The 20,309-nt window shown below is 43.6% G+C and overlaps 1 protein-coding gene across 7 annotated transcripts in view; it reads left to right on the forward strand.

Annotated features, from left to right (window-relative positions):
- dlgap1a (discs, large (Drosophila) homolog-associated protein 1a) overlaps window positions 1–20,309 on the forward strand; it is a 539,147-nt gene that overhangs the window by 402,703 nt on the left and 116,135 nt on the right. For all 7 annotated transcript variants that reach the window (XM_078397270.1, XM_078397269.1, XM_078397275.1 and 4 more), the window contains 2 exons: window positions 9,116–9,293; window positions 9,389–9,629. In XM_078397270.1, the coding sequence (XP_078253396.1) occupies window positions 9,116–9,293; window positions 9,389–9,629 (419 nt within the window). The remainder of the gene's footprint in view (window positions 1–9,115; window positions 9,294–9,388; window positions 9,630–20,309) is intronic.

Raw genomic sequence — 20,309 nt, forward strand, 5'->3', positions numbered from 1 at the left:
CCCTGGAAGACTTTGACCCCTAGACTGAGTGGCGCAGACCCTGGAAAGATGCCCACACCAACAATGGAGAGGTCATCACAGACCCCACAGTGAAACCACCGGGATTTGACCTCCATCGCAAGCAATGGCTAACCCTGAACAGGATCCGCACCCTCCATGCAAGAACAGCCCATCACCTGCACAAGTGAGGGGTGACAGACAGCCCTGCTTGCAACTGCGGATATCTAGGCCAGACCATCCCACACATCGTGAATGACTGCTCACTGAGGCTTTTCCCTGGTGGCATCAAGGCCATCTACCCAGCAACTGATGCTGCCCTGGCCTGGATGTCTACCCTTGATCTACAACTTTAGGCTCTGCACGCCATACACAAGAAGAAGATAGGAAATGGTGTGTGAAGTGGGGACATCAGGGAAAGGGGTGGAATTCAAGATAGACACAAAATGCTGGAGTAACTCAGCGGGATAGGCAGCATCTCTGGAAAGAAGGAACGGGTGACGTTACTGGAATTCAATGATTGATTCAAGGGAGCCAGGTGATAGAGGAGGAATTCAGTGGGGTAATGAGTTGAAGCGCGGTGACTTACTGAAATGGAGTAAAGGAGCCAGGATCACTTTATTGAATTGAATTGAAAGATACATCATGAAAACAGGCCCTTCGGCCCACCGAGTCCATGCTGACCATCAATCATGCGTCCACTAGTTTTGTTATTCCATTTTTACATCTACTCCATACACAATAGGGACAATTTACGTGGGCCAATTAACCGACAAATCCGCACTTCTTTGGGATGTGGGAGGAAACAGGATCACTCAAGGTCACAGGGAGAACATGCAAACTCCACACAGACAGCACTCGAGGTCAGGATCGGACCTGGTCTTCTAGCGCTGTGAGGCAGCAGCTCTACCAGCTGCACCACATTAAGAAGCTGGCCACGGCCGGAACAACCCCCGAAAATATAGCACTTCAGAGAAGACGTTTCACAGGTTAAGAGCACGGTAGCGTTGCCCTCTGAGATGTCTGTTTGCATGTCCTCAGACTGCAGTGGTCACGGCAAAGGAAGGACTAGGCTCTGATTGTTGTCCCATCCATGTCAGGTGTCATTTCCAAATCCTATTGTCCCTCTGTATTGAGTAACTAAAATTAACAACATTTGTTGTTACTTTTTGCATTTTGTCTTTATTTATTTATTTTCTCCCACATCAATTCCATCGGAGCAGATTTTATTCCTCATCTTAAATTGCTGGGTAGCGGTTTGTGAATTCCGTGGGAAAGAATTTCCGTAACCTGAACAGCCAAAACCTGAGAGTTGCTTGTGATTGTCACATATGTTGCAGTGGTTTGCTATAATGAATTGACGGCCTAGATTACATTAGAGACAGTTAGGCGTAAGCCACAGTGATGTGGGAGTAAGGTAGACACAAAAAGCTGGAGTAACTCAACGGGTCAGAGAGCATCTCTGGAGAAAAGGAATTGGTGACATTTCGGGTCGAGACCCTTGGCCCAATTGAAATAGCTTATCACTTCCATGGAGATAATATAGATAACAAACATAATCAAACATGGGGATCACAATGTATGATTAAATTGTTTCTGTTATGCCCCACACAGACAGCATGAAAGCTTTGCATTGCATTCTGTTTTGCATGATGTGCTTGGATTGGATTCCATTTTGGAAAAGTAATGGCACCTTTTTCTCCCAAATAACCTTCCCATTATCTCCTATTATCAGTGCTACATTAAAGTCCACTGCAATTTCCAGTCTATAGTTACAATACACAAAAGCTACTGGTGTAATTCTCCAGCTACTGCATGCAGTTGTGGCAATCTCATTTCCTGACCCCATTAACTAAATTTATTTTCCAATCTAGGTGCCTCTAACGCAGAAATGAAACAAATTTGTGCAAAAGAATATTCATTTAGTTTGGAGATACAGTGCAGAAACAGATCCTTCGGCTAACCGAGTCCCCGCCGACCAGCGATCCCCGCACGTTAACACTATCCTACACACTTATGTGTGGGAACATTATACATAATTATAATGTAGGCAGAAGTAAACTCAGGGAATAGAAGTGCATCATTTTTTTAAAACCTCAAAAGTAGGGCAGTTTAAAGGAATATAATCGTAAAAATCGTAAATAGAAGAGATTTTCTTTAAGTGTGTTGGATTCATATAACAACATTTTGAACCCTCCACTCCAATTGCAAACCTGGATGTTAGAAGGAACCGTGAACATGGTCAGAATCAAGGATGCATGGAATTTAGACAAAGTCCATAACTAGGATTCACTGTTACTAAGTAAAAGGTTAAATGTAAAAATCTTCATATTTGTTTCTCAGTCAGAATTCTCCGCACATCATTTGAACTAGCCCTGGGCAACCAGTATGTTGCCAGAATCAAAAAGCCACAGTAATGAGGCTACCTTGCAAGGCTAATTAATCGCATGTCAACAAAGAAAGCCTCTATTGAAACTTTATTGCATTTCATGTTATGAAGATCGTTGATTACAACAGGGAATATGGTTTGAATCAGAGAATCGGTGATGAGGGGACGTTAATTTGGATCTCATGTGAAATTTGAGGAGAAAGGCTATTAAGGATTACTTTGCACATGTAGATTGTTAAAACCTGGAGTGCTTTGACCTAAGCACAGGCTGAGGCAGATCCAGTTTAGTTTTAGAGAACAAGCATGGTAACTGACCCTTTGGCCCACCGTGTCCACGCCGCCCAACGATCGCCCATACACTCATTCTGTTATCCCAGTTTCACATCCTGCACACTAGGGGGCAATTTGCAGATGCCAATTAACCTACAAACCTGCACATCTTTGAAATGTGGGAGGAGACTGGAACACCCAGAGAAAACCCATGTGGTCACAGGGAGAATGTATAGTCGCCGTACAGACAGCAGCCATACTCAGGATCGAACCCGGGTCTCTGGCACTGCAAGGCAGCAACTCTACTGCTGTGCTACTGTAGAGTTGCATAGTAGAATCTCTATTGGATATAACGTAGAAGGTCTATTGGATAAATATTTGAGCCTGAAAAAATTAGAATGGGACAGTGGCGCAGCAGTAGAGCTGCTGCATTATACCTCCAGAGACCCAATAGACAATAGACAATAGGTGCAGGAGGAGGCCATTCGGCCCTTCGAGCCAGCACCGCAATTCAATGTGATCATGGCTGATCATTCTCAATCAGTACCCCCATCCCTGCCTTCTCCCCATATTCCCTGACTCCGCTATCCTTAAGAGCTCTATCTAGCTCTCTCTTGAATGCATTCAGAGAATTGGCCTCCACTGCCTTCTGAGGCAGAGAATTCCACAGATTCACAACTCTCTGACTGAATTTTTTTTTTCTCATCTCAGTTCTAAATGGCCTACCCCTTATTCTTAAACTGTGGCCCCTTGTTCTGGACTCCCCCAACATTGGGAACATGTTTCCTGCCACTAACGTGTCCAACCCCTTAATAATCTTATACGTTTCGATAAGATCTCCTCTCATCCTTCTAAAGGATCGATCCTGACTACAGGTACTGTCTGTACAAAGTTTGTACGTTCTGCCTGTAACTGCCATGGGTTTTCCCCGGGTGCTCCAGTTTCCTCCCATACTCCAAAGACATACAGGTTTGTAGGTTATTTGGCTTCGGTAAAAATTGTAAATTGTCCCTGTTGTGTGTAGGATAGTGCTAATGTACAGGGTGATCGCTAGTCAGCGCGTATTCGGTAGGCTGAAAGGCCTGTTTCCACCCTGCATCTCTAAAGTCTAACGTCTAAAGTCTAAAGATACTGGCCGATAGCAAAAGTGTGGGGAGTAGAATTAGTTTGATGCTGTTTGAACAAGAGTTATTACAAACGTAATGGTCCAAATGCTTTTCTTCAATGCTGTAAACATAATTATTTCTGGAATAATAGGAATCCAAAGTCTGTGTGAACAATATGGAAGAGATTTAAGATCTACTAGACTGACATGGACCCGATGGGTCCAAATCTCTCCTGTGGGCCTCTCCTGCGGGCCAGGCGAAGCTCCCGCAACTGGCAATCCTGTGGGCCCGGCAACCGGTGGACCCGTTGCCGGGCGGGGAGTGTCCCCTGGGGCCGTGGGCGGGCAAGGGGGGATAGGGAAAAGCCACTGACCTCGGCCCCGCTTCTCCTGCGGGCCTCTCCTGCGGGCCGGCCAACCCTGCCGCAACTGACGATCCTGTGGGCCCGGCAACCCGTGGACCCGTTGCCGGGCGGGGAGTGTCCGCCTGGGCCGTGAGCGGGTGAGGGGGGGACAGGAAAAAGCCACTGACCTTGGCCCCGTGCGTCCAGCACTGCAGGCAGAGTGAGCCATGGAGCCAAAGCCTGTCCTGCAGCTCGGCTGTGAACGGCGGCGATCGACGGGGAGCGGCGGGGAACGACGGCGACGGCCATCTTGTTGGACCCTCTCCGCCGCACTGCACCATGGGAGGAAGGACAGGCGCGGGGCACGCCGGGACAGGCGCCAGTCCTCCCTCTGGTCCTCCTGGGGGTGGGGGGGGGGGGGGGAGGGAGCGCATTTATTAAAGTTAATTAGGTAAATTGTGTTTAAAAAGTAACAAAAGTGCGATTTATTCAGACCATGGGGGAAAGAAACACTGGACAAACAAACAAACGGGGGAACAAACATACAGGAAGTGGGGAACAAACAAGATGAGAGTTTTAGTAATATATAGATAAAAGATTATATATGTTGGAGAGTGGGGTTTAAAAATAGCTCAAGTATTTTAAAAGTATAGTTCTAATAAATGAAGCAATCAGTGATGAATGAAAATAATAAATCAGAGCAGGACATTGTAAATCTCCCTAAATTATAGTGCAATATTATTTTGATGTTAATTCTTTATATCAAAAGGTTTATTTAGGTTTCAACCATCGTCTCCTGCTTGCTGACCAAGCTATGTACACTATTGACTATAACACTTCAAGCAGGATAGATGCAAAAAGCTGGAGTAACTCAGCGGGTCAGACAGCATCTCTGGAGAAATGGAATAGGTGATGTCTCTGAAGAAGGGTCTTGACCCGAAACGTCACCTATTCCTTTTCTCCAGAGATGCTGTCTGACCCGCTGAGTTACTCCTGCTTTTTGTGTCTATCTTCAGTTTAAACCAGCATCTGCAGTTCCTTCTTACACTTTAAGCAGGGTTCTGTAACCCTTCTGAAGAAGGATTTTGACCCAAAACACCATCTATTCCTTTTCTCCTGAGATGCTGCTGGACACAATCCAATTACCCCAGCATTTTGTGTCTATCTTTGCTGCAAGCAGCAGCTCTACCAGCTGTGCCACTGTGCCATTAAAGTCAACTTAGAAGCCTAACTTTCTTTCTGCATGCAAACTAGAATAAGTTCGCCACGTGACATTTTTCTCACTCCCTGTTAATGACAATATTACCATTTTTGAGCCTTTTACTTCTTTTAGCTTCTTGCCAGTCTTCTGCATCCCACTGCATCTGAGTCATAGAACAACCCTCAGCTTTCCCACTGTGATGGGAATGAGCAAAACAAGATTTTGTCATTTGTGATAATATTAACAGAGAATTAGCTCTCTGCTTTAATGGCCAGTAGATTGTAAACTGAATTAGCAATTACTAATATCTATTATTCATCATCCTTGTTTACATAGGTTATGTAGCGAGATCAGATAAGGAAGAATTGCTTCAGTTTGCCTACAGATTGTACAGCTCTCATTATTTTTTAACATTTATATCATATCAGATTTCTAAAGAAAGAATTAGTCGATGAGAGATAAAGACATTAAGTATAAAGTTTTAAAGAAACATATTTTGACCTCAACTTACTATTCTGATCACATGAAGGCGGCACAGTGGCGCAGCGGTAGAACTACTGCCTTACAGCACCAGAGACCCAGGTTCGATCCTGACTATGGGTGCTTGTCTGTACGGAGTTTGTACATTCTTCCTGTGACCTGTGTGGGTTTTCTCCGAGATATTCGGCTTCCTCCCGCACTCCAAAGACGTACAGGTTTGTAGGTTAATTGGCTTGGTGTAAAGGTATAAATGTAAAATTGTCCCTAGTGTGTGTAGGGTAGTTTTAATATGCGGGGATCCCTGGTCAGTGCGGACTTGGTGGGTCGAATGGCCTGTTTCCGCGCTGTATTTCTAAACTAAACCAAACGTCAATCAAAATCAACGAACTTGAAGAAGTCTAAATCACTCCCATTCACCCATTCCTCCAAATGCATTCTTCAGTTTAATATCTAAATATTTACAAAGGTTTTTTTCTTTTAAAAATGGTTTCTAAATTAGTCTTCCCTTTTTAAATAATTTCCATTCAAAATTTAGCAAGTTCCAAGAAAATCAGTTTGGCAGACAGTCATGACGAGCAGAACTTCTGCCAGAACTTCTGCTGGCAACCTCAACATCCTCATCCTACTTGACCTCAGCGCCGCCTTTGACACCATAAATCACTCCATTCTCCTCACCCGACTTGAAACCTCCTTTAACATCACCGGCACAGCCCTATCCTGGTTCAAATCTTACCTCTCTGACAGGCACCAGTTCATCTCCATTAACAACTGTAAATCCCCCACCGCTCCCCTCCCCCAAGGTGTCCCCCAAGGCTCAGTCCTTGGCCCCCTCCTCTTCATCCTCTACCTGTTCCCCCTTGGTCAATTAATCCGCCGTCATGGTCTCAACTTCCACTGCTTCGCCGATGATATCCAGCTCCTCATCTCCACCAAGTCAATCTCCACCACCACACACTCTACACTGACAAACTGCATCTCTGAAATAAAATCTTGGCTTCAATCAAATTTCCTCAAACTCAACTGCAACAAATCTGAAATTATCATCATTGGTCCAAAAACGCTCACCAAATCCACCCAAAACTTCATCCTCAATATTGATGGTCTCCCAGTATCCACCTCCCCTCACATCCGGAATCTTGGAATCATCTTTGATCAAACCCTCTCCTTCAACAAACACATCAAACACATCACAAAGACAGCCTTCTTCCACCTCAAAAACATTGCCCGTCTCCGTCCATCCCTCTCCTTCACAGCTGCAGAAACCCTCATCCACGCCTTCATCACCTCCCGTCTGGACTACTGCAACAGCATCCTCTATGGCTCACCCTCAAAAATCATCAGTAAACTTCAATACATTCAAAACTCCGCTGCCCGTCTACTCACCCACTCCCCGATCCGTGACCATATCACCCCCGTCCTTTACAAACTCCACTGGCTCCCCAACCCCCAGAGAATCCAATACAAAATCCTCCTCATGACCTACAAAGTCCTCCATAACCTGACCCCATCCTACCTGACTGACCTCCTCCACAGGCACACTCCCACCTGCACCCTCCGCTCTGCTGCTGCCAATCTCCTGTCCCCCCCCATCCGGACCAAACTCAGATCCTGGGGGGACAGGGCTTTCTCCATCGCTGCTCCCACCCTATGGAACTCACTACCCCAAACCGTCAGAGACTCCTCCTCACTCACCACATTCAAAACATCACTGAAGTCTCACCTCTTCAGTACTGCCTTCAACCACTGAAGGTCACCTCACCTTCTGTCTCCTTTCTCTGTTCGTTTACTTATTTATCTATTTATTCACTTCTCTATGTTCTGGAGATCCCTGTAAAGCGTCTTTGAGTGTTTGAAAAGCGCTATATAAATGTAATGCATTATTATTATTATTATTATTAAAAATTGGCGCTGCTCTTCAAAATGAAACAAAATATTTTTATACATGACTTATGCATAAAGAGCAACTGCATATCAATAGCATTTTGGAGTTTTAAACCCAATTTCTAGACTTATTTTTCATAGTCAGCAGTTCATATTTTTTCTGATTCCTTCCTTCTGATTACCTGATGAATATGCTCTTATGAGTCTACCTTCCTTGGTCATTAGGTCACAGCGTGGAAACAGGCCCTTCAGCCCACAAGGTTACTGCTGAACATGATGCCAAGTTAAAGCAACGCCTTCTGCCTGCACATAATTCGTGTCTCTCCATTCCCTGCATATCCATCTGCCTATCTAAAAGCCTCTTAAACGCCACTATCTTATCGGCTTCCACCACCAACCCTGGCAGTGCATTCCAGGCACCCACCACCCTTTGTGGAGGAAAAACTTACCCCGCACCCCGTTAAAGTATTTTTGAGCGACTAAGTATCACTGAAGGATCTTGATCATTTCTGGATTGTTTTTCATTCTAACATTGCAAAACTGTAATTCTCTACAATAATCTGTGCTCATAAATTATTAAGAATAACATTCATTTTACAGTGGAGTGTAACTCATTGTCATCTTAGTTGATTGTTGTTTCACCCACCCACACATGCAAAGTGGAGTGTATGTTGCAATCAGTGGTAGAGTCTAGGACCAGAGGCCATAGCCTCTGAATATAAGAATGTACCTAGAGAAAGGAAATGAGGAGGAATTTCTTTACTCAGCGGGTGGTGAATCAGCAGAATTCATTGCCATAGACGGCTGCGGAGGCCAAGTCAATGAATGTTTTTAAGGTGGGGATTGACAGGTTCTTGATTAATAAGGGTATCAAGGGTTATGGGGAGAAGCCAGGAGAATGGGGCTGCAAGGGAAAGATAAATCAGCCATGATTAAATAGCAGAGTAGACTTGATGGGCCGAATGATCTAATACTGATCCTACAACTCATGAACTTATGAATAGATCTGGTAAACACAGAGTAGGGGAACCAAGAGCCAGAGGATATACTGTAGGTTTAAGTTGAAGGGGGGAAAGATTTAATGGGAACCTGAGAGCTAACTATTTTACACAAAGGGTGGTGGGTGTATGGAACCAGCTGCCAGAGGAGGTAGTCGAGGTAGGTACTATCGCAACGTTTAAAAGACAGTTGGACAGTTACATGGATTGGGAAGGTTTAGAAGGATATGGGCCAAATGCAGGCAGGTGGGACTAGTTTTGATGGGGCATGTTGGGCAGCGAGTGGGGCCGCAGGACCTGCTTCCATGCTGTATGACTCTCTGTGTTCATAAATTATAAAGAAAAACGTACATTTTACAGTGGAGTGCAACTCACAATTATCTTGGTTGATTGTTGTTTCACCCACCCACACGTAATGCAAATCATTCTTTCCCCCTCCCCCATCCCTAGGATATCCAGCGAGCACTCCCCCAAACTTCAGATACGAAGCCACAGCTACTTGCGGGCGGTCAGTGAAGTTTCGATCAACAGAAGTTTGGATAGTTTGGATCCGGTTGTGCTTCTCACCTCGCCACAGTTTCGCTCCCGCAACGAGAGTTACATGAGGGCCATGAGCACCATCAGCCAGGTAGACCAGCGGCGGTGATTTACAGCATAAAAGCTTTGTGTTACCCGACTTCCTCTGAACTAAAGGTCACTTAGCGTTGATCTTCCCTTCCGCAGATGAGTGAAGCGGAAGTTAATGGGCAATTCGAGTCTGTTTGCGAGTCGGTATTGAACGAGCTGGAGTCGAAGGCGGTGGAGGCGCTGGATCTACCGATGCCGGCCTATTTCCGGATGCGAAGCCACAGCTACGTGCGGGCCATCGAGCGTGGATGCTCGCAGGACGATGAAAGTTTGTCACTTAGGTCCGCGTCACCATCTCGAACCACCACCACCGTGAGAACTATCCAAAGCAGCACCGGTACGTTCTTGAGCAATTTCCCTCGTCTACCATATCGCACTTCCCCTAGAATATGTGGTGTGTGTTTGCATGCTTGTCTGACTGTCTCTCTTTGTTGGGCTGTGAGGAATAATGAAAATGATGCCATGTTTAATAATGAAATAATAATAATAATGAAAATGAAAATGAAGCTATGTAATGAAATAATAATAATGAAAATGAAGCTATGTTTCATAATGAAATTTAATAATGAAATAATAATAATGAAAATGATGCTATATTTAACAATGAAATTTAATAATGAAATAATAATAATGATGAAAATGATGCTATGTTTTTCTTCATTAATTCAGTGCGTGTCTCCATAATTAGGAATCCATGATACGATGTAATTTCTTAAAATAAAATGCACTGTTCCATTTTTTTTCTCAAAATGTAATAGATTGCTAAATATGGGCAAATGTCAGTATTCTCTTACTTTTAATTAAGGAAAAGAATTGTGGATCCCCATGCTCTGTTTTGGAATTAGTCTTCTACGACTATTCACTTGAATAGGACTCCATAAACGCAGCAAATTTTCAAGCTTTTGCCACAGAACATTAATGGATGGAAGACTCTTGGCTATTCCTCAAAATATTTCACACATGAGAATTTGAGGGGTAGCTTTTTCACACAAAGGGTGGTGGGTGTATGGAACAAGCTGCCAGAGGAGGTAGTTGTGGCAAGGACTATTCCAACGTTTAAGAAACAGTTAGACAGGTACATGGATAGGACAGGTTTGGAGGTGTATGGGTCACAAGCAGGCAGGTGGGACTAGTGTGGTTGGAACATGTTGGCCGGTGTGGGCAAGTTGGGCCAAAGGGCCTATTTCCACACCGTATCTCTCTGTGACATCTGGATTGATAAGTCTCTCAGAGGTAGACACAAAATGCTGGAGTAACTCAGCAGGACAGGCAGCATCTCTGGAGAGAAGGAATGGGTGACGTTTCAGGTCGAGACCCTTCTTCAGACTGATCAGTTTGATAAGTCTCTTTACCAGTTGATTGAACTTGGAAAACTCATCTTCAATGCAATATCTCAAAGTCAAAAGAGGCTGCTGCAATATTAACAAATGATTATGAAGGATTTGTCAAATATTCAAAGATTCATGGAGTGAATTACTCCTTTCTAATCTAAGGATTCATTTTATCTCCATTCAATATCTAAATACCATTGTTACAATCGTTACTGAAGCCACGCTTTCTCAGGAAGATGCTATCACTTGTGCGTGTGGGTGATTTTGCCCTGAGATTTTAAACTCACAGTGGCACAGCTGTAAAGTTGCTGGCTCACAGCACCAGAGACCCGGGTTTAATCCTGACCATGGGCAGGGCCGTCTTTACAGCATTATGGGCCCCGGGCAAAGCAGTGTACTGGGGCCCCTACGACAACTACTCACAGGAATAAAAATGTAAATGGTCGATAAAATTAAACACCCCCCTTTCCCCAGCACCCCCATTTCCCCCACTCTCTCTTCCCCCCCACCACCAACCCCCACCCTTGCTGTCCCCCTCCCCAGTCCCACTCTGCCTCCTCCCACCCCCACTCTCTCCTCCTCCCACCCTCCCCATCGCCCCCACCCTTACTCTCCCCCACCCCCCTTTCCCTACCAGCCCCCCCCCCTGTCGTGCCGGCGAAAAGCACTTACCGAAAAGCACTTAGCGATGGACTTAGGGTGCTACATTGTTGCGAAAAGCACCCAGAGATCGCTGTGAGAAGCACTTAGGGATGGAAAAGCAAAGCACTTAGGGAGCTAATTGTTGCGAAACAGATCGCTGTGAGAAGCACTTAGGGATGGAAAATGTTGCGAAAAAAACACTGGGACCGAAAATGTTGCGAAAAAAGCACTTATTGAACCTACATTTTTAAAGTAGTATTTATTTATTTATTGCAAGTCACTTAACATACACAGATCAGCATGGCCCATGCGTTAAAATGGCCCTGACCATGGGTGATGGCAGTGTGGAGTTTGTATATTCTCCCCATGACCTGCGTGGGTTTTCTCCGGGTGCTCAGGTTTCCTCCCACACTACAAAGATGTACAGATTGTGTGCAGGATAGTGTGGGGATCGCTGGTCGGCATGGACTCGGTGGGCTGAAGGGACTGTTTCTGCTCTGTATCTCTAAAACTAGAACAAAAACTAAAATATATTTTTTCAATTATCACATGTATTTATTTATGAAACTGTTGAATCATGTGTTTGGCTCAAGAATTTTTCAACCTTTGCAACTTTCCATATTGTTATTGTTGCATTAATCAGGCATAAAAAAGTACAAATAAAATTAAAGTGTAATAACTAAGCCAGGGTATTTATAAATATGTGTGGGATTGCATTAATTATTATTAAATGGGCAAAGGTTTCATAATACAAAGAATAAATTCAATGAGGAGGAAGGAACTGCAGATGCTGGTTTAAACCGAAGATACACACAATAAACTGGGAAGAAGGGTCTCGACCTGAAACGTCATCCATTCCTTCTCCCCTAATAAATCCAATGATGTCTATTCCCAGCATGGAGCATCAAGCACTAGAACATGGTTCAGTACAGCTAAGGACTATATTTCAACCTGTGTTCTGAGTTAGCATTACTCCATGCCAAGAATGCAGCATCACTCAGTATATGTAAAGGAAGGAACTGTAGATGCTGGTTTATACTGAAGATAGACACAAAATGATGGTGTCATTCAGCAGGTCAGGCAGCATCTCTGAAGAAAAGGAATTGGTGCCGTTTCTGATCAGAACCCTTCTTCAGATTGAAAGATAGAGGTGGGGGATGGGAGGGGAGACTGGAGGCGAGAAAAGGCCAGAACAAAACAGGGCTGGCAGGAGATGACCTCAGAAAGGGTGGAGTCCATAATGGCCTTTTGTTGACTGGGGAAGATGGTTCCGGCCCAAAACATCACCTACTCCTTTTCCCCAGAGAAACTGCCTGACCCACTGAGTTACTCCAGCATTTTGCATCTATCTCTCAGTATATACTCAGTTCCCTCCCATATATCCTGCTTTTGCACGACCTAATAGAGATACAAAGAGAGCTTTCTTTCCTTCATCATTCATGTCCAATGCAGAAAATTCACAAATCCCTCATTATTTTAGTCTGCAAGTTGCTCAGGGCCACATTGTTTTCCTGTTTTAACGACTTGCGTTTGTCAAATCGGTAGTTGGCAGTTTTGAAAAATAGATGATTGTTGGATCGGTGTTTTTCAGATAAGGGATATTATAAAGGAAAGATATTATCTTCTGCACATTATGTGCATTTAGATTCCCATATGAAGAAACAGCATTACATTGATCTAGAATTATATAATACAATTTTCGTTTGAAAAGTGTGACATTTTAATTTGCCAGACTTTATATCATTTCTTTTGCAGCATCCTTGTGGACCACAATATATTTTAAAGGTTTTGTTTATCTCCAAGCTTTAGTTTTTTTTAAGTTTTAGAGACAGGGCCACTGTGCCGACCAGCGATCCACGCACATTAACACTATCCTCCACACACGAGGGACAGTTTACATTTATACCAAGCCAATTAACCTGTACATCTTTGGAGTGTGGGAGGGAACCGGAGATCTCTGTATGGAGTTTGTACGTTCTCCCCGTGACCATGTAAGTTTACCCCGGGTGCTCCGGTTTCCTCCAACATTCCAAAGATGTCCAGGTTGGTGGGTTAATTGGCTTCAGTAAAGATAGTAAATTGTCCTTAGCTTGTAGGAATAACGTCAGTGTACGGGGATCGTTGGCCGGCGCAGACTCAGTGGGCTCAAGGGCCTGTTTCTGCGCTCCATCTCTAAGCAAAACTTAAAACTAAACTAAGCAGAAATGAATGTTGGTGAATGGTGATAACAATAATGCTCAAGGAAGGCACACAAGATTAAAAGTGCATGGAAGTGCCTTGTTCAATTTTACAATGGTTATGACTTCAACTGAAAAAGATTGCTTGAACGATCTGGAGTAAATCATGTTTGCATGAATTGTGCTTTAAAAAGGACAAAAATTTGTACTATTTCCAAACTACAACATTTAGTTCCCACCATAATTCTGCTCCTTAGTCCCTGATTCTAACCCACTTCCTTGAATCTGAACCAGAAGGTATCATTTTGTGTCCTGCTTGAACCCAAGATGAGCTTCAAATCAAGTATCCCTGATATCAATGAGAACAATACAGCGCGGACTTGGTGGGCCGAAGGGCCTGTTTCCGCGCTGTATCTCTAAATCTAAAATCTAGGCCAAACAGCCCTTCGATCCAGCACAGCCATTAGTTGTCAGTGTTCCATCTCCTGTCAAGTGCCATTCACACATCACCTATGCTAACCTACATTGACTTTATCTTGTCATAGGTCATGTGATAGGAGCAGAATTAGGCCATTCGGTCCATCATGTCTACTCCACCATTCAATCATGGCTGATCTATCTCTCCCTCCTAACCCCATTCTCCTGCCTTATGCCCATAATCCCTGACACCTGTACTAATGAAGAATCTATCTATTTCTGACCTAAAAATATCCATTGCCTTGGCCTCCACAGCCTTCTGTTGGAAAGAATTCCACAAATTCACCACCCTCTGACTAAAGAAATTTTTCCTCATCTCCTTCCTAAAGGAACGTTCTTTAATTTTGAGGTTAAGACCTCTAGTCCTCGACTCTCCCACTAGTGGAAACATCCTCTCTACATCCACTCTATCCAAGCCTTTCACTATTCAGTACTTTTCAATTAGGTTTTCTCTCATTCTTCTAAACTGTAGCGAATACAAACCCAGTATCGTCAAATGCTCATCATATGTTAAAAACACTATCCAAATGTCTCTGTAATCTGCCTCCTCGCTATATTTGAGCGGCACGGTGGCGCAACGGTAGAGTTGCTGCTTTACAGCGAATGCAACACAGGAGACTCAGGTTCGATCCTGACTATGGGTGCTGTACTGTAAGGAGTTTGTACGTTCTCCCCATGACCTGCGTGGGTTTTCTCCGAGATCTTCGGTTTCCTCCCACACTCCAAAGATGTACAGGTATGTAGGTTAATTGACTGGGTAAATGTAAAAATTGTCCCTAGTGTGTGTAGGATAGTGTTAATGTGCGGGGATCGCTGGGCGGCGCGGACTTGGTGGGCCGAAAAGGCCTGTTTCCACGCTGTATCTGAAATATGAAATATGACAAAAATAATATCACTGTAATCTCCTTTAAAATATCTGCATTTCTCCAATTCTGGCCTTCTGATCATCCCCCAATTTGATACCTCCACCATTGATGGTATACTTTCAGTATCCTAAGCTCTGGAATGGGGCGTAGCGGTAGGGCTGCCGTCTTACATGAGGGACCCCTGCCACCCCAGTAACGGACTGTTCCAGATGCTACGATCAGGCAAACGCCTCCGCTGTCACGCTGTGAAAACGGAGAGGATGAGACGGAGTTTCTTCCCACAGGCCATCAGGACTGTCAACTTTTATAACCCCAGAGACTAAATTTTTGTCTACACTATAGTAACTTATTAACTTTATTTATCTGCTGTAACTGTAATTCTTTTTTGTGCACAATCCGCAGGCATTGCCACTTTCATTTCACTGCACATCGTGTATGTGTATGTGACAAATAAATTTGACTTGACTTGACTTACAGAGCCAAATATCCGGGTTCAATCCTGACTACGGGTGCTGTCTCTATGGAGATTGTACCTTCTCCCTGTGACCGCGTGGGTTTTCTCCGATAGCTATAGTTTCATCCCACACTCCAAAGATGTACAAGTTTTTAGGTTAATTGGCTTCTGTGAAGATTGTAAATGATCCCTCGTTTGTAGGATAGCGTTAGTGTATGGGGATCGCTGGTCGGCCCGGACTCGGTGGGCCGAAGGGCTTATTTCCGTGCTGTATCACTAAAGTCTAAAGACTAAAGTCAACCACTAAACCTTTCTCCCTTTTAAAGTTTCTCCTTTAGATCTGAATCTTTGACTAAGCTTCTGGAATTCATAACCCAATATTTTGTTATGTGGAGCATTATTTGACAATGCTACTGTGAAATGCCTTGGGAAAGTTTGCTTTGAAAAAGTTCCTACTCAAATATATAAACAACAAACGATACACTCAGCAAGCCAGGCAGCATCTGTAGCGGGAATTGGACAAATGTGTCCGTCCAGTTCCCTCCATAGATGCTGCCTGACCTGCTGAGTCCCTCCAGCCTTTGTTTTTCTTTTGCTCTAGATGCCAGCATCTGAAGTCTCTTGGGTCTCCATGTGAATATATACGATTTTAGTTTTTGTTGCAGTTGCTCTGTGTTAAATTGTGTTTGCATGAGAGAATTTAGTGGAATAGAAGCATTGGTAACTTTTCCTGACATCTATTTTAACCTCCAGAGGAACAATTTCATGCATCAATTGTGCTGAATGATCTTGTGGAAAAAGGTACTGCAACACTTTTACAATTCTGCACTCAGTAGACACTTTGAAATTCAATGCGGTGTGTATTCTTTGAAGAATGTATTCCAGCGTATAAATAGCTGACACAAATGTGATTTGATGTGTGTGGCAGCACCAAACCAACAGACTGAATGGATCTACGGATGAAATCTCCTTTTTATCTTGTATATTTTCCTTGTCGAGGAGGGGTGAGGTGGTATTTGTAAGAGAAGCCTATTTCTACTCCCTAGCATTCGAGGCCCTCTGAGGGGGCGCTGTGAACTGTTTATGTATGTGCTGTTATGTTTGTGTGCCATTGTATGTTCGTTTCTTAGTACCTGAACTAGGTACAGCACTTTGGTCAACATGGGTTGTTTTTTAAGTGTGCTATACAAATAAAATTGACTTGACTTGAGAAGACCATGTTGTAGAGAATTTAAAAAATTTGGTGAGCTCTTTAATTCCTCCTCTAAGATGCACTCGGCTCAGCTGAAGCTCGCTGTGTATAACTCCGTTAATATATCACCAGAAGCTGTAGCCACTGCTTCTAAACAGCATTCTTTGCTGTAGTGTTATGATCTCATGAACTGCAAGAGGCCACAATGTTAGTTCCTGGTCAATTTTCTCAATTTTATTTATCTTCTGTCTCAGTGAATTAATTTTAAAGCAACGACCATGCTGAGAATCCTTCCCATTTTAGTGGGGTTTTGATAAATGTGTGATAGAAACATAGACATAGAAACATAGAAAATAGTTGCAGGAGGAGGCGGCCATTCGGCCCTTCGAGCCAGCACCACCATTCATTGTTATCATGGCAGATTGTCCACAATCAATAACCCATGCCTGCCTTCTCCCCATATCCCTTGATTCCACTAGCCCATAGAGCTCTATCTAACTCTCTCTTAAATCCATCCAGTGATTTGGCTTCCACTGCCTTCTGTGGCAGAGAATTCCACAAATTCACAACTCACTGGGTGGAAAAGTTCCTTCTCACCTCAGTTTTAAATGGCCTCCCCTTTATTCTAAGACTGTGGCCCCTGGTTCTGGACTCGCCCAACATTGGGAACATTTTTCCTGCATCTAGCTTGTCCAGTCCTTTTATAATTTTATATGTTTCTATAAGATCCCCTCTCATCCTTCTAAACTCCAGTGAACACAAGCCTAGTCTTTTCAATCTTTCCTCATATGACAGTCCCGCCATCCCAGGGATCTATCTCGTGAACCTACGCTGCACTGCCTCAATTACAAGGATGTCCTTCCTCAAATTAGGAGACCGAAACTGAACACAATAGTGATGTTTGAGTTTAGTTTATTGTCACGTGTATTGAGGTTCACTGAAAAGCTGATGAGGTTACTACAATGGAAGGGAGGCTGAGTTTGAGATTGAGTTTGAGTTTAGTGTCACGTGTGCCGAGGCACAGTGCAAAGATTTTATGTTGCGTGCTAAGCAGTCAGCGGAAAGAAAATACGTCATTACAATCGAGTCATACACAGTGTACCGATACATGATAAAGAGAATAATGTGAATAATGTAGTCAAGAAAATCTCTGCATCATCAGGTTTTTGAATAACAAAGGTCAATGTACCGAAAGCCTTCTTGATCACCGTTATATATTTTAAATCAGACCATCACGTTTCTTCTTCCATTTCCCTTTTTCCTTCCTAGTTAAGTAATAAAACCATTTTGCCCGCATGCGAAGCTCTCTGCAAAGTCTACCAGATAAATAAAATTGAGTTGTTGCCAACTTTAGCTTTCAGTAGCTGCAGAAACAAGATAATGGTGAATCATTATGTTATAACCTATCATTATGTTCTTTCATTTACCAAGCATTATCTCTCTCGGAAATAAAATGAGATCTCCAGATCTATGTCGTCAAGTCGGCACTCTTTCCAATGACATCAGACCAAGACTGAAGGCCTCATCTTCACCGCTTCTCAATATAATGAACATTTATTGATTCAAGTAGTAATGTACTTAATGCTGCACTCTGAGGAACCTATGCCTGCTGCCATTTTAATCACACATTGTTAAGGAGGGAAAAGCAAGGTAGCACAGCGGTAGAGTTACTGCCTTACAGCCCCAGAGACCCAGGTTCAATCCTGACTAACGGTGCCGTCTGTACGAAGTTTGTACATTGTCCCCGTGACCTGCGTGGATTTTCTCCGGGAGCTCTAATTTCCTTCCACACTCCAAAGCCGAACAGGTTTGTAGGTTAATTGGCTTGGTAAAATTATAAATTGTCCCGAATGTCTGTAGGGTAGTGTTAGTGTACGGGGATCACTGGTGAGCACGGAGTCGGTGGGCCGAAGGGCCTGTTCTAACATTGTATCTCTAAACTAAACTTAAGATGCACTAGGGATTCTGCTAGAAATAATACAATTGCCGTATAATAACATGATTGGTATATCAAAGTAACAATATCTGCCCCACGTATGTATCTCCCAAGTAGCAGGAATTAGAAAACCTGGGGGCAAATAAATCTGGGGTGGAAGTGGTCCAGAAAATTCAGTCATTTTGTCTTGTTTATAACTTTCTTGTAGTTCATTAAGCTGCAATGGTTCTCCTGCATTTTCTAGAAGGGAATCTTCTACTTGACAGCACCCTCTGCTTGTTGGATGGATTTGGGTACAAATCTGATGGTTCAAATCAAACTGCCCATTCCTCATGCCTGACATGATAATTGTGACCTATCCACATCCAGTTTATTTCTGATCAAGTGAATACTGAAAAATGTTACCGAGCAGACTGAAGGTCTGAATGTGTGAACGAGTCTAAAAGATTGAATGAGTCTGAAGAAGGGGTTCGATCTGAAACGTCACCTATTCCTTTTCCCGAGAGATGCTGCCTGACCCGCTGAGTTACTCCAGCATTTTGTGTCTATCTTCACTGAAAAATGTTACCATGATTTTAAATTAACCATGTGTGAATAATTCCTTAGGACAACTGTTAAGCAGCAAGTAATTATAAAACCTCATATTATGCTTCTTGTGCAAGGCTCCAGGAAAGCTATAGTTTATTAGACTAAATTTACTCTGCCTGATTGAAATAATAAATAACAAATTTATTTGTATTTCACTTGTTAAAAATAATTCCTGCCTCTCCCTTTACATATACTGGGTTTGGAGAGTAATATAATTACAGATTGATTGTTGTGATTCAAAGATAAAGGACAAGCGCTGGAGTATTAGCTGGATTACACTCACTGAGGGAATTCCATTGTAGACACAAAGAAGTGCAGGTGCTGGTTTGCAAACAAAAAAGACGAGGTGCTGGAGTAACTAACAACGGGTCAGGCAGCATCTCTGGAGAACATCGGCGAAACCAAGCGAAGGCTCGGCGATCGCTTCGCTGAACACCTGCGCTCGGTCCGCATTAACCAAACTGATCTCCCGGTGGCCGAGCACTTCAACTCCCCCTCCCATTCCCAGTCTGACCTTTCAGTCATGGGCCTCCTCCAGTGCCATAGTGAGGCCCACCGGAAATTGGAGGAACAGCACCTCATATTTCGCCTGGGCAGTCTGCAGCCCAGCGGTATGAACATCGACTTCTCCAACTTTAGATAGTTCCTCTGTCCCTCCCTTCCCCTCCTCCTTCCCAGATCTCCCTCTATCTTCCTGTCTCCACCTATATCCTTCCTTTGTCCCGCCCCCCTGACATCAGTCTGAAGAAGGGTCTCGACCCGAAACGTCACCCATTCCTTCTCTCCCGAGATGCTGCCTGACCTGCTGAGTTACTCCAGCATTTTGTGAATAAATCGAACACAGATAGGTGATGTTTTGGGTTGGGACAATTCTTCAGACCCGTTCTTTCAAGGGAATTCCATAGTTAGGATTGAAAACCTCCCATTGATGCTAATATTTACTACTTTGTGAGAACATTATTTTTTAAATCTTAATGTTTTAAGTCCAATTTCCACTGAATGGATTCTTTAAATACAATGAAGTGTATGTGCAGTCAGAATATTGAGTATAGTAGTTGGGAGGTCATGTTGCAGTTATATAAGACGTTGGTGAGGCCGCATTTAGAGTATTGTGTTCAGTTCTGGGCACCATGTTTTAGGAAAGATGTTGTCAAGCTGGAAAGGGTACAGAGAAGATTTACGAGGATGTTGCCAGGACTACAGGGTGTGAGCAATAGGGAGAGGTTGAGTAGGCTGGGACTCTATTCCTTGGAGTGTAGGAGGATGAGGGGTGATCTTATAGATATATATAAAATCTTGAGAGGAATTGATCGGGGAGATGCACAAGTCTCTTGCCCAGAGTAAATGAATTGGC

The sequence above is a fragment of the Rhinoraja longicauda genome, chromosome 4, assembly GCF_053455715.1.
Source record: "Rhinoraja longicauda isolate Sanriku21f chromosome 4, sRhiLon1.1, whole genome shotgun sequence".
NCBI lineage: Eukaryota > Metazoa > Chordata > Chondrichthyes > Rajiformes > Arhynchobatidae > Rhinoraja > Rhinoraja longicauda.